Genomic DNA, 16201 nt, shown 5'->3' on the forward strand with positions numbered 1-16201 from the left:
TCTTTTATACAGGTAACGAGCTGAGATTAGGAGCACTCCCTTTAAGAGAGTGCTCCTAATCTCAGCTCATTACCTGTATAAAAGACACCTGGGAGCCAGAAATCTTGCTGATTGATAGGGGATCAAATACTTATTTCCCTCATTAACATGCAAATCAATTTATAACTTTTTTGAAATGCGTTTTTCTGGATTTTTTTGTTGTTATTCTGTCTCTCACTGTTAAAATACACCTACCATTAAAATTATAGACTAATCATTTCTTTGTCAGTGGGCAAACGTACAAAATCAGCAGGGGATCAAATACTTTTTTCCCGTCACTGTACAATAGGCATTTACAACATTAACAATGTCTACACTGTATTTCTGATCAATTTGATGTTATTTTAATGGACACAAAAGTTTCTTTTGAAAGCAAGGAATTTTCTAAGTGACCCTGACCCCAAACTTCTGAATGGTAGTGTGTGCGTGCGTGTGTGTGTGTGTGTGCGTGCGTGCGCGTGCGTGTGTGTGTGTGTGTGTGTATATATATATATATATATATATATACACCGATCAGCCATAAAATTATGACCACTGACAGGTGAAGTGAATAACACTGATAATCTCGTTATCAAGGCACCTGTCAGTGGGTGGGATATATTAGGCAGCAAGTGAACATTTTGTCCTCAAAGTTGATGTGTTAGAAGCAGGAAAAATGGGCAGCGTAAGGATCTGAGCGACTTTGACAAGGGCCAAATTGTGACAGCTAGACGACTGGGTCAGAGCATCTCCAAAACTGCAGCTCTTGTGGGGTGTTCCCGGTCTGCAGTGGTCAGTACCTATCAAAAGTAGTCCAAGGAAGGAAAAGCGGTGAACCGGCGACAAGGTCATGGGCAGGCAAGGCTCATTGATGCACGTGGGGAGCGAAGGCTGGCCCGTGTGGTCCGATCCAACAGACGAGCTACTGTAGCTCAAATTGCTGAAAAAGATAATGCTGGTTCTGATAGAAAGGTGTCAGAACACACAGTGCATCGCAGTTTGTTGTGCTGACCCCTGTCCACTGCCGAAAGCGCCTACAATGGGCACGTGAGCATCAGAACTGGACCACGGAGCAATGGAAGAAGGTGGCCTGGTCTGATGAATCACGAGTTCAAGGTGTTGATTTGGCCTCTAGATTCCCTAGATCTCAATCCAATTGAGCAAAAGGGGGACCTACACAATATCAGGCAGGTTTTCATAATGTTATGGCTGATTGGCGTGTGTGTGTATATATATATATATATAATATATACAGGCCCCATTATTATCTTTTAGGAAGAGATCTGTGTGTATTTATAGTCATATGTGCATTTTTTATTAAAGTTATGCAATTTTCATCTACATATTAAAGTTGATGCAATGCTTCACAAAATATGTGATCCTTTAGTCAAATAGGATTTATTTCTATATCAGTAAAGGGAGAGCTGCTTTTTCTAATCTGCACTTATTTTATTTTCTCTAATTATAATTGTTTTGTGTAACCCTAATTGTTCCCCTTGTATTTAGTGGTCTTGTGCAGCCATTGAAACCACGTTCGGCTTACAGCTATTCCTTCCCCTTCCCAACAGGAGGAGAAGAAAGAACACCCTGGAGAATGCTGGGCCGTTCCCGCAGCCGCCTACACTGTGCTAATGAGGTGCCTTCGGGAAGGGGTAAGACTCTCTCACTGTCCTCGGTGGGGATTCTCTCCTGTAATGATGGTTCTGGAAACCCTGCAGGCATTGTTTGAGAACTGTAGCCAAGGGCACGCCAGTGTCTTGTCAACCTCGTAATGTACCTCGATTTAAATAATTATAACGTGACTGTGACCTGAGTTACAATTAAGCAACCGAGACAAAGACGTTTTGCGATCCGTTCCTCCACAGTCTGTGTCTTCTGACCCGTCGAATTTCTGGTGTGCCAGGATATTTATACTACTGTGTGAGAGAGAGAACTGCAATGGGGATTGAAAATTATGCATTATTTTGGTGCATGTCTCTCTCTTTCTCCTCCTCTCTCTCTCTGTGTATGTATATGTGCATATATATCTATATCTATATATATAGATATAGATATAGATATATATGGATAGATATAGATATGTATAGATGTATAGACACATACACATGCATACATTATTCATTTGTTACCCAGAATAATCAAAATCTATCATGATACTCAAGTGAAAAGAAACATTGTGAATCAGAAATGGTATTATTTATGTCCAATAAATACCTGTTGTACAACATGCATCAATCATGGCATGGAGCAAACAGTCTCCAATACGCCCAAGTGCTCCAGAAATGTTGCTTACTGGCGCAGAGCACTGATAGAGCAGGAGTGTTGATGATCTCCTCTTCACTGAGCTCTCGAGAGGATATTGACCAGTGAAATACTTCCCTGTAATATACTGTATCTTATTTAATGTACTTTTTCCATATTTATTTTTGTATTAGCAGAGTAGAATATCAGAGTAATAGTTGATGAGAAGAGCTGAGAAGAGGCTGGTTAAACATAACAAAGTGACTAAACTGAGAAGCGGGTTACTTATTAATTAGCGATAATGGAAACTTTACACCTGTCGTTAACTTTCTCAGGCTGAACATTACTTAGAAAGAAAGAATACAAACAGATAAATGTTTCCTGCTGTTCGCTCCCTTCATTCATATATATATATTTTTATATACTTTTCTAAAAACAGTCAATGTTTGTAGTAGGGGTTCTTAAAGGATCTATCTACTGCATCTTGGAATAAATTGAAACCTGATCTTGTTAATTTTGGTGCCTTTAATACATACCAGTGCTTTTAGACTATGGGAGACGCAACATGTACTGAGGATTAAACAATGCATCCTAAAGTCACCATCTCTTTAGGTATAACACCAAACAGTGTTTTAATTAAACCAAGTGCCCAGGGAAGAGGTGACAGATAACACTACATGCAGCAAGTGATACCATTGTCTGCAATCAGTAATATAAGCATCCATCATCCTTCTAAAGGATTTAGCAGAGACACCTTTAGTTTTTATCAACCAGTATTTGTGGGTCAAAGCATTTATGAACACTGATCAATAACATCTAGAGTACAAAATGTCAGAATTAAACAGCATCTAAAGCTGTTTAATACCTACATTCAGGTATCTGCCAGAAATCTTGTGTATAGAAATTCAAACCACAAAAGCCTGAAGCAATTTCGGACACTAAGGTGACTGGAATCTTTTCAAGGATAAGGAACCTGCAGACACTGCGTAGGGGCAAATTAAAATTAAGGTTAATTTATTGCATTTTTATGTCTCAGAACCATCGACCTTTTCTTGTTTTACCCCTAAATTGGAATCCCCAGTTATAAATCACCTGGATAAAGTAATGTACATGAAATCCAAGCAGGGTCAATTTTTTGTGTGTAAAATGCGTATAATAATATGACCCCTGAATCTATGTATTATGTATTTATTTATTTAAAATGCATGTTGAACATCTGGATAAAGCTTCCCCTCGATGTTTTGATACTGACGTTTTATCTTTTTTAAAGAACAGAAAACGCAATCGTGTGATTATCCCTTAATACATAGTATATGGACAGTTAAGGTTAACGTCCTTCATGAGCTTAAGGCTCATGGTACCAGAGCTTATTCCCGTTTAACTTTAATGTTAAGGAAAGTGAGAGTACATGATTCCCACTGGATATGAAGCCCCCCCCAAGCAAATACAGCTGTCTATTCATACAGCAAGTTTGACTGGAGATATTAGGGTATAGCACCTTGCTCAAGGATACAGCATCCCTGTCTTCACTGAAGAGTTCAACCCTCAACACCTCAGGTAACAGGGTCCAGAGCTCTGACTACCACCCCACTCTGTCCCCCCAGTGGATGGAGCCTGACAGAGAACTTAGACAGTGAGTCATCTTGGACGTTCTTGCATACATTTTGAACAAGAAGTACAGAATTACAGATGAAGTATGTTGGGGAAAAGGCGCTGATAGAAAGTGCCAGGCTGTAGGTGAGTTGGAACTCAGCTCTGAAAGATTCGCAAGACACACAAGTTCTCATGACTAATGCTTCAGTGCATTATGCAGCTGTCATCAACCTCTGAGTGACTGGAAATAATAATTCACATATGCCTAAATATAGCTGTCTTACTTTCTGCAATCTGCAATTCAGCTGTGGTGAAGAGAGTCTGAAAATGCACTATCGGATGAAGAGAGACAGTTAAGTAGGGTAATTGTGGCTTTTTGCCGAAATGGGATGCCAGTTCGGTTTCCTCTTGATGAAGGAAATGCATGTCTTCATATTATGTAATGGTTTTATCAGATTTTACGACTCCAAAATGTTTAAATATGAAATGATCTGTAATTTTGAAATAGGCTATCACCAGTATAAAGGGAGATTGTGATTGAAGTCAAAGCAAGTAGTTTATTATATATCTGTCCAAAGGATTTTGTAACCAGTAACTAAACATATGCAGCCCTTGCTTACTTATTCATTTAATTAATTTACATATATGCTTATATTTTTTCACTGTGCATTTGTACAAAGTAAAAAAAAATAGAAAAAGCTGATGCTGACACCAGATTCTGTCCTGGAGTACAGCATGCAACTGCACATTTTAATATTGGACACCCTTAGTTTATTACCTTTATTCAATAATGTATGAAAAAAACATGGATTTTTATTTTTTAATATGTTGTTAAAAATGTTGCAAACATCCTTTGTATTTAAACTATACTATCAGAATATAGTCAGCAAGTAACTTCTGTAGCTTGTGTGCCATGTTCTTGGAGATTGTAGTAGGACTGCTGATTAACATCCCTGCATACCCAGTGCTGGCTCATTATATGAGTGTGCTGCAGCCATAATTAAGAGGATTTCTACAATATATGCTTTCTGTGCCGTAATGAGAAAACAAATCGTGAAGTAAAAGGACATTATGAGCCAAACTGAAGCCTAAGCTACCCTGGCTAATAACTGTACCTGTAGTCCAAAGGTTTGTGCTATAATGAGGGACCACGTACCTGTTATGATATGTATCAAACCTTTAATGAACAAACAGGTCAAGCACTGAACCCTCGATCCAAACTCTGATTTTCAATGCAAGGAAAGAATTGGACTTGAAAAGTCTAAATTTGGATAACCTACTTGAGTTTGAATCTCTGGGTTTTGACTTTTCCATAATTTGAACTGAAATACCTGAAAAAGGCCCTACCTAATCTTGCTGATAGTCTGATGTAAAGACTTGACCACAGTTATTATGAATAAGACTTAACCTACACCCAGTGGTTGTGTTTTAATTGTGTTAACTGTGTTATTTTAATAATACTCTCATCTTCATAAGCTAATCTTGTTTGTGTGTGTGTATGTGTATGTGTTTTAAGAAATAAATGACACACTGGGATTGGGAAAAACTTGGAGCAGTAAACATGCTTATTATTTGCAATGGCTATGTGGTGTCTTACTGGGGTGTTATACATGAGTGCTGGTCAGTGGGTTAGTCTGTTTTACCTAACTGCTATTTTTTAACCTTCAGCCTGTTAGCTCAGTACATAATCTAGGCCGACATCTAAAAAGTGTTTCAGCTGCAAGCTATGCGAAGCACATTTATATCCTATTTAATGTCAATGTTGTTCTCCTTCTGCACGCCAATGAGCAGTTGACTTATGCTGTATACAACCATTGTTTGACATTGATTTTCAAACTTAAACCAGCCTATTTAAATTGTACCTTCAACAACAGCAAACTTAGTTACTGAATGATTTCCTAGTTTACAGGACAAATAACAGCCAGATTCATATATAAGTTTTATCTGCCTCCTCTTATAAAATAACTTGTTTTGCATTTTTGGCCACATTTGGAAACCCTAACATGGGACTGAATAGGGTCTGTTATCTAAGATTTTTCCAACTTTCTTGTCTAAATACATTTTTAAATAATCAACTCCTGGCTGTGTAACTTTTTTTTCATCTGAGTAAAGCCCTTGTACTGTATCTTATCTTTATTGACTCTTTGTTTTTAACCAATCTAAAAATGATATTCACATGGTTATCCATTTAACACAAATTCAATATTCCACCCAAAATTAATTTCAGATGTACTGCATCAGTTAATATTGATAGAATGAGGGATGTGGTATCTCTAAAAGATTTGTCATTTAATTTTTTTTAAATAAATTACATTTTATTTCACGTAACGAATTACGTGAACATGGGGGAATCCTAAAAACTAACACTGACTAGTGAATCAATGTTAGTCTAAATAGTATATGAAACAATCAGTGTCAGTTATCTCTGAAATTACCTGTTAATTGTGAATGTCTTACTCAAAAATATCTTCTATTTATGTGTGTGTGTGTATGTATATATCTATATATATATGTGTGTGTGTGTGTGTTGATTCCTCCTCTTGCTTTTCAGAAATTGCACCAAATACATCTAATGTACAGAAAACTGCAACTGTTTACGATATACAGTCATGGTGTAAGTGATCTCAGCTCTGAGCGGGGTTAACACCATGTAAAATGCTCAGGAAAATATTTGTTCTGTGTAGGCTTCATTCCTAGAGAGTTAATTAGGCAGAAAATGATAGAAGTCAGTGCCTGCGCAATGAGAGTGAATGGATCCCACAGGGGGAACAATATGCACTCTCAGGTGGCAACAAATTGAATTAGTCTCAATGAGTTCATGGAGACACTGCAACAAAACGTGACCCTGCCTCGGCCGAGACACTCGCTGAACTTGCTATCAGGAATGGCTGTGATTCATCACATTGTTCCCTAATAAAATAAACAGCATGGGCATAAATGCTAGGCACGATGGTTTGTGGACTTTTTATAGGATTTTTTAATATTCATGATTCTTATTCTCTTGTGTATTAAGGATATTATGTGACATGCTTATGAAATTTAATGAAGTATTTTGTGATATGTATTGATATATTAAATTCCTTATGGTTTTACTTCCACGTATTATTAAACTTGCATTACGTATTCCAACTTGTGATTTATGTCTTATCACATTTGCTTAACAAGTGAGACCGTAGCACCTCTGCTAGAGTTTTGAGAACATTATATTCGAGCAGTAATTTTAGCTTCAGTTTCTTTATTAGAATGAATTGATCCACTTTATAATCTGACAAACCCTGTGCTTACTGAAAGGGGCTTGGCACCCCTTTAAATATCAGATAGATTTTAGTATAATCATTTCACTACATCCCAGTTATTACAGATTATATCAAAGTCCAGAAGCAACCAAATATGCTGTGATTAATTGGCTTAATTAAACTTTACTCTGTGTGTGTGTGTGTGTGTGTGTATATGTGTGTGTGTATAATGACAATGCATAACTAGGAGCATTTAAAGTACAGACCCATTTGTTTATAGGTGACCATAAGGCCTTGAACACAGTTTGCAAATTTGATTGATTTTGTTTTATATGGGATCAAAAAAGGTGCTAATGAAAGGGTTTGCTTGCAGTGACAATTTACATAGTGCTTTCTTCTTGTCCAGGTGTTGAAAGGCTTCAAAAGAAAATAATTACACCCGCTCACTTATTGCTAGTGTTGAAACTACAAGATGAAGCCTGCGGGCCCCTCTTTCTTTTAAACTGCTCAAAAAGAAGTAGAGACAAAATTATATAAACATTATTAATCAACACTTACTCCTTGTGCTATTCTAAAAATAGTCAGTGTTATTTCCTTTCAGCAGCTGTGTGCAGATCTGAAAATATATTACATTTTTTTTTTAAGATTCTAAAAATCATTTTCAACGTGATGTGGAAATGTGATTTCAAAGGCGTTTGTTACCCCAACACAAAGGTGTGTGTGTGTGTGTGTGTGTATATATATATATGTGTATATATATATATATATATATATATGTATATATATATATATATATATATATATATGTATGTATATGTATATGTATATATATATATATATATATATATATATATATATATATATGTATATATATATATATATGTATATATATGTATATATATATATATATATATATATATATAATTTAATTTCTGTCTTGCTTATTGTTCAAGCATACGTCATAAAGCATGCTGGGATACTAGCCATTGCAGTACATTTTCAAGTATCCATTCTGTTGTTATCAATAAGCAAAAAGCATAATTGAAATCTCCTATAGGCTACTTACATTTATACAGATTTTTTTTTTAAGGTTAAGAGCAAATGTTATTGACTGTGAAAAGGTCTTAAACCATAAGCTGTATTAGCAATTGAAAGTAACTGGTTTAATAATTAAATAAAATATGATCCTCTTCTTTAAAATTAATGTAATTTCATGCAAATCACAAGGGTATTTGAATGTTAAATTAATGGGATTTCTATATAAAAAATAAAACGGAACTAAGTTGTTAGTGCTAATGGGCAATGTTTCCTGTATAATGAAAAGACAACAGTCCCTTGTGTGCTAATTAGTTTTGTCCTATTGAATACACAGTGAGGTGTCACAAGGAGAGGTCCTGCTGGTTTCTATTAAGTGGTGCAAAGGGTACTGTGTCTTTGCAGAATCAATTATATTTCTTTCCTTGCTTGTTAATTTAGTTTTTTTTTTCGTTTTTTGTTCAAATCTACTGTATTTCCAGCTACATATTACATAAGCAATTATATTTTTCTTATTATTATTATTATTACACACATGTCTTCGAGAGTGAAACCATCCTCAATGCAGGCATCCAAAGTTATAAATATCATGTAAATTGAGTCAGAAAGGCTAATGCAACTAGAAGGTCTCTTCGATAAATATGCAATGTGACAAACAAAGCTGTTATGTCAAATACGGCAGTGGCTGAAGTGGCACATTTGTTGGCGTGAGTGTTGAATCATACAAGACAGAGGTAAAGCAGCTAGTCTGGGTGAGTAATCTGATCCCAAACCCTAGTCTGCCCTGTCCTCCCAATGACGGGGAGACTAGCTCGAGCTCCTGCCCCCTCACTACAGTGTACACTGACCCTATCTGACCAGCAGCACCTGCCTCGGCCTCATACTGCTCTGCCTCGCATTTTAATGCAGCACTCACACATGAAGGCAGCCTAGTGCACAGATAGATACTCAGCCTTGAGAAGAGCACATTGCAATGGTAGATTATCGATAGTTCTGGACTGAAGTGTGGAGATGAATTTTAATATGGACCCTAACATTTGATTTCTTAATAAGGAGATGCCAGAACTCTCTTACGATGGCCTTGTTGCCTGAATAACTGCCTACATATTTTGTTTGTGAAGTTATAGTTTTTTTAAGTCATATGAATTACAAGAAAAATAACAACATATGCATGTTTTAAATACACCTACGAACAATTTCTATGTAAACATATACCAATTGGTACAGAAGGAAAGGATTATTATTAAAACATGTTTTGTTATGTATTTTGCACATCCTGTGTAGAAGAAAAAATCTTGGAACATCGCATTGGGTCACAGACTCCTAGCACACTTAGGTGTTTGAATCTTGAGTTCTGGCAGGCATTGCTTTTCTCTTGGGACTCATTTTTAAACATTCACTCATCCTCAACCACCCACAAACACACTGACAATCATATTATGTCCTAAACCCAGGCTAGAGAATTTCTCCACCAGCCATGGCCCATCTTATTAACGTCTGTTACCAAAAGAGGTGACTGTCTGAGCTGTTCAGGAGGGAACGGTTGCTTGTCTTGGCTGTAGGGAGTTAGAGTAGTGAATAGTTTAAAAGCACTGATTTTGTGTGTGTGTGTGTTAAAAATAACACATTTATAATATATTTTGTTTCTGCAAGGGTCGGTAGTCATCTGTCGGTGTTATTTGCTTTATAAATTGTTTGATGTAAGAACAACAATTCAGCTGAAGCATTTTACAAAATAATATATGTACAGTAAAGTGTCATTCTTGTAAGTGGATAAACACATTTTGCGCAGATAAATAAAGACTTGTTTCCTGTTTTGTATAGGCCTACTGCATTTGTAAGATTCCCATGTGTCTCCCTCTTGGCTTGATGCCCATGGTTGAAATAGCACAGAGTATTAGTTGAGTAGTGGTTTTTGCACAGTAGTTGATGATGTCAGCAGACCAAAATACCACAGAAAAAGCATGGATATTGTGTAAACATTGTGTGCTGTGTGCATTTTATTGAAGTTGTACACATCACTAATATATAATTTGGTGTCATTCTTTGTTTTTTTTTGTTTAATGGAAATAAATTGTAGCTACACAATTCATACTTAAACAATAGTGTTAATTTGTATCTATACATATTTGTACTCAAAAACAAATGCACATTCCTTTATATAACTTTGATTTCCCTAAGATTATAATTGCCAAACTCTATGTGTGGTTTCCATTTGCGTATTTAATTTTTTACACAAAAAAGATTATTTGAAGTGTTCTTAACCCTTTAAAAATGTTAAAAAATAGAAAGCTCCATATCTTTGCAAAATCCTACATTGAATCCGGTACACTGTCTACAGTTTCTGTATGCATTGGCTTCTGTTGCAGGAAGAGCCCACTGTCAATCACATGGCAGCAAAGATTGTGGAGAACGTCTGCACCACGGTCTCCTATCACTCGCAGGGCTTCCTCACTGCAGAGATTGGGCCCATGCTCTGGTATCTGTTCACTCACTCCACTGTGGATTCCTTGAGGGTCACTGCCATATCGGTGAGAGATTTTTAAATATAATTACAGCCTATGGCAACAACGTCTCAACCCTACACTTGAGCAGGCAAACGCATATGGGATGAGCTCACATGATACAATCAACATCACTGCTGAGGAAATAAAAAAAATCAAGCTAAATATAGCACAGCAGAATAATACTGAAATAATATAATCTTGAGAGATGTATATACAGACACATGCACTGGCCCACAGAAATGAGGATACAGCCTGATTTATATATTTGTATGAACATGATGTGGGTGAGGCAGAACTGACAAAAATGCACTATGCTTTTTCATTTGCAATACTTGCTAAATGTTGGTTTGTTTTGTTTTTTTGTTGATTCTTTCTTGGTATTTAAGAAATTTATTTGTAGCCTATTTGTTTTGAGCATTTTTATGTATATATAATTCAGTGAGCCTCATTGATTCTCTTGAATATCTGAGCAACATTTGTATAAGGCATTGTACAAGGATTGTATAAATCTCTTGTTTCTTAATATTTTGTAATCGCACTGAAACTGTCTGATCTGCTGTATGTTTCCCCAGGCGCTCTGCAGAATCACACGGCACTACGCCAGCGCCTTCCACAACGTGATTGACCAGGTGGGCTTGCCCGCCATCCTCAACAGCCTGGTGTGCGGAATAAGCCGCGTTCAGCAGCACATGCTCACCATGTTCTCCGCAGTGCTGGCGTCTGGGGTCCACTTGCAGAAACTGGTTCAGGAGAAGGTATGGACCAAATGAAGCCATAAATTGACTTGTCAGTATTTGTTGAATGATATGGATTTCGCATTAATGAAAGGAAAATGGATTCTTCCCCCACCTAACTTCAACAGTAAATTCCCATCAGTCCTGTCGCCAGCTTGCACAGTATAACATTTTGTGACAGCTAATTGGCCATTAACTATGATGCAGGATTTTCTCCCCCAGCTGCAGTTAAATACTTATCCTGGCGTTTCAAGATCCTTCTTAAGTGACGAGCAGTGTTGGATTATATATCTTTTCTTCGCAGACAGTGGGGAAAGCATGCCAGTGTAAGGATTCTGAAAAGCTATAAAAAAAAATGATGTGGGCGGGGCTTAAGGGTTTATTTTTTGCTTTCTGTGTGGCTCTTAAATCTGTCCCTTTGTAATCTGTTGTCTCCTACAGTCGTTATTTTCCCTTGAATTTGTTTTTTTAACAGCCGTTGTAACACTTGCGATTAATCTGTATCAAGAAAGATGCATCAAGAAAGAAATTCTTAATTCCTTTCAATTGCTATTTCTCTGTCTGCGTTTCTCTTTCTTTCCCTCACTCTGTATGGAATAAGGCCTAACTTTGTATCAGTGTTGTTTTTGTCAGCTAAAATTATGACGAAAATATTAGTTGACGACTTGTTTGTTGATGATGAAGACGATAAAATGACGAAATTGCAGTATATGAACATTAACAATGACTAATTCATTAAGTAAAATAAGACGACTAAAATATGTCAAGACTTAAATGCCTTTAAATTGGATAATAGAGATGTGCTGGTTGGTGCGTGTTTTTAATGGACTGCTCAATCAGAACCATAATTATTAAACTCTGTTCCGTCAATGGATGCACTGCCATAACGCTACTCAATTGACCATGATGCTTTGCTATTGTCCCGCCCCCTATATTAATCAAAAACAAAATTTGCACACTTCATGCGTCCCCATGGAACATATACAGTCATCCCCCGAAATGTCTGCGTAATTGTTTCTGAGACTGGAGACGCAAGGCGAGACAGACGTTCAAGAGGAAGCGTCCTTATTCTAAACCATCATGAATATTCAAGAGTAAACAGTAAACAGTTAAATTAACAATACAAAACAGGTATTAGGGAGCAGAGATATGATTTTGATACAGCGCTGATTGCAGAATGAAGCTATGGTCCCCCCTCCCTTGTGCCAGTGCAGTGCAATGTTTCAGATGTAAGACTAGATGATGTAAGTTGGGGATGACTGTAATTAGTGTAGTCTTTTAATGTACAAACTCTGATGTATTTTTGATGCCTTCCCAGCACGTCCCGCCCCAATTATTGTCATAAAACAAAAGGTCCATATTTTTTGTAAACATTTAATTTAATGCAGCATTTATGACCAGCTTGTGTTTCAGGGCCTGCCTTCACAATGCATTGCACACAGTGCAACCACCTAAAAAAATAAAGTTTAGGTGATGCCATTGGGGGCAAGGCATTTTGAAGTCAGTCTATAGGAAACAATGCAATAAATAGGTTTTAGACTTTTGCACATAATATTATACTTTAAGTGCCTTGCTCTAGTCTAGAGCATAATACCAGTACTGCCACCTGGGAAAGTTTAGGTTATTGTTTTAGATGCAGAATATACCAAATATATTGTATACAAAAATTTCAACAAAATTATTTTATTATATTTAAATAATGCATTAATTGTAAGTAAGAAGTCACGTCTTTCAGTTTTTTAAGGTATTGTAATTGCTCTTAGTTCAGTTAAGTTTTATCCACTTAAGATGTCAGTCATGGTTTGTAAAAGTATGGAATCCAGTTAATTTAATATATTGTAGCAAATTAAGCACTTCACACATCTTCTTGCATAGAAAGTGTGGGGGAGAAGTAATTGAGATTTGTCTCATGTTAATCTTTATGCGATTCCACTGGAGCAGAAATAAAATAGAAAATCTACTAAATTAATTGCATATGAATGCGTAGGATAAGAGTACCTGAGCACCACTGAGTGCATATTGTCCGTTTGTATTGTTCTGATAGAAACACAATCTTCAAATGTCAAAGTGCACTGTGCTTGAGAACTAACATGTTTGACATTGTTGTTTATCTGTGCCTTGCTAAATAGAAGTCTTATAAACTATGTGTTTATTCATGCATTGTCTTGCATAAAATTATAATAATTTAAATGAATCTGTAAGTAACTAAACTAATTGGGTAAGGAACTACAGTGAACTTGGGAGCATAGCTCACAACACTGTTGATGTAATTACAATTTATGCAAGAAGTGGATGCTTTTGAAAGTAATTAACTCACACAAAGCAGGGCAACCAATTACAGTCTACAGGATTGTTCTTCTTTTGCTGTTCCTTGCCATATTGCTGAAAGTGAAAATTAATCATTCTCTGTAATTAGAATAATATTTCCCACCTTCATTCTTTGCAGGTTTCCTCTTTACTGTAGTTTAACCCTGAGTAGATTCACTTGTTTCAGAGTGACTATCTTCTATTTATAAACTAGTATTCTGGTATAAAGACAGGTTGCATAGCTACTGTATAGCTTTTCAATTAGCATGTAAAGGCTTTCTTAATTAAAAGTGAATGCCATTACTTTACTCAAGCTGTATCCTGTGATTGAGATTAAGGTAATTATGTACCTGTGCACATAAGAAAATGTTCCCTTCCATATTTCAAAGTCTGTCTCTTGTGGCATCCTGAGTCTGACTTTCTTTCATATGCAGAATTAGTTAATAACACCTATACATTACTTAAAATGGAAAACAAATGTATAATGGAGATCAAAGATATTGGAAAATCTAAAGTATGAATCTTCCTCATTTTATGACATTGACTATCCGATGCCATGTTTGGTCATATGTATTATTTTGTTTGTGTGTTTGGCATTGATTCCTCGTGATCTTTGCCTTTCAGGACTTTGTTACAAAAATCGTCCGTCTGTTAGAGAGCCCCTCGCCAGCTATCCGGGCAAAGGCCTTCCTGGTGCTGCTACAGGTCATAATGAACAGCAGGGAGATGCTCCTCTTGTGCTGTAATTCCAGGTACAGTACATACTGCGCTCACACCTTGAGCACCAGCGGCTGTGGAAACCGATCTTTGCGATTTCATTTTCATGATACACATCTTATCTCAGGCTTATTTAGTCTAGACTTATCTGCGATTAACAAAAACAATCTTGGAAAATGTCACATTGTTAAAACTCGAGCAGCAGATCATTGATAAAGGATCGGACACCGGAGAGGCAAAGAGATGGAGAGAGTGGAAGGTAAGGGCAAGAAATTAGATTTGGATGGTTGCTCCGATAGGTAGCCAGCCAAAAAGTGATTGAAGGAGAGGCACGGGCACAGCGAGGCAGGTTCAACACAAGGCCAGTGGTGGGTTTGTTCATTGGAAAGGCCAGTCATTAGTTTTACATAACGTTTTACAATTAATTAGAGGGTTCTCCTATATATTTTACAAGCACAGACAAAATGTTACTTGTGTATGGATGGCAAAAGCCTTAAAAATAAACTATATTTCAGATGTTTATATTGACATAACCACCTACCATACAAGCAAGGTCTGAAAGTCCAGCTCTGGCTAGGAATATCAACGTGCACTGTTCTGTAAAAGTATTGCAACAGTAAAATTAGTTTTGTCAAATGACTCGGCAGTTAGAGTAATGGATTTCATTCAAGTAATATAGTGTATAGATCGCTCCAGCAAGAAAGATACATTTAATCCAATTTAATTTTGGATGGCACCTTTTTTAACAGATCATAAGAGGTAAAGGTACTTTTGAACTTAGAAAGTATTGAATCCTTTAGCACATTTTAAAGAATAAATAAATATGTATATCAAATGGATTCCTTAATGGAAACAGAATAACTACCCCACTTCTCTGACTCTCCCATACTGGGCAGGTAGCCATGTGAATCTTAAAGGATTTTACTGTAAACATTAAGATGGTTGGTCTAGTTCATCATATTCCATTAAAATGTCTTGTTGTCGCCCCACAACAAATAAATGTAATTTTTTCTGACTAATAAAGGAATGCTCAAACTCATGCCCAAGTTATTTTTTAAGATGAATAATATGAATTGCCACTTTTTGTTTTGCTTTGTTTTTCTCAGCAAGGCAGACATTTTACCATCATTTAACTGTAAGAAGTTATTGTCCCCCCCCTATATAATATAAACATTACATCACACCACATTTTGCAGAAGGTATTTAAGTAAAGCAGTATTTTATGTTATTTTTCAGAGGCTATCAAGTGTTCGCAGTCTCGGACAGCTCGCATGACTTCAGTTCACATGTATGTCATAGATGCTTTTCAGCTGAGACAGTTACAAGTTCTTCTCATATTTGCTTTCCCTGCAGTAAAGGTGTTTCTTTTGACATTTGTTTTCATTCTGCCTTCATTCCTTCGGATCACGGTTTCTCTCTGGGGTTTGGCTGAGGCAATTCAAATGAGTGTCATAAACGAACTAATTATTTAAATAGGTCACCAGCTGTGTGGGTAGGATCTCTGGCAAGACATTTTTAACTCCGCACATTCTGCAGAAGCAGTGGTAGTGTGGCCTTGCCCACAATGCCCTGCGCACAAGCCTGAAGCCCGAGCTGAAGGTACCATCCACTGAGGACGAGAGAACTGTTCACGCGCTATGCCCACTCATTCCTCGTTCTACTTGTCATAGTGTTACGCAATTGAGGTTGTTTGTAAATGTGCCTGGAACCATTTGCACAGCACTGATCACCACCTCCAAGTTAATGACGCTTAACATTTACTCAACCAACCGCACAATAAAAAAAACACTTCTGCTGCAGCCCCCCAAAGTAT

The 16201-nt window shown here is 36.8% G+C and overlaps 1 protein-coding gene across 3 annotated transcripts in view; it reads left to right on the forward strand.

Moving 5' to 3' along the window:
* The window catches only part of ulk4 (unc-51 like kinase 4), a 123589-nt gene that overhangs the window by 32520 nt on the left and 74868 nt on the right, over nt 1-16201 (forward strand). For all 3 annotated transcript variants that reach the window (XM_066691566.1, XM_066691564.1, XM_066691565.1), the window contains exons 19-22: nt 1587-1670; nt 10493-10654; nt 11203-11385; nt 14296-14423. In XM_066691566.1, coding sequence (XP_066547663.1) covers nt 1587-1670; nt 10493-10654; nt 11203-11385; nt 14296-14423 — 557 coding nt within the window. The remainder of the gene's footprint in view (nt 1-1586; nt 1671-10492; nt 10655-11202; nt 11386-14295; nt 14424-16201) is intronic.

This window comes from Amia ocellicauda, chromosome 18 (assembly GCF_036373705.1).
Source record: "Amia ocellicauda isolate fAmiCal2 chromosome 18, fAmiCal2.hap1, whole genome shotgun sequence".
Lineage (NCBI taxonomy): Eukaryota > Metazoa > Chordata > Actinopteri > Amiiformes > Amiidae > Amia > Amia ocellicauda.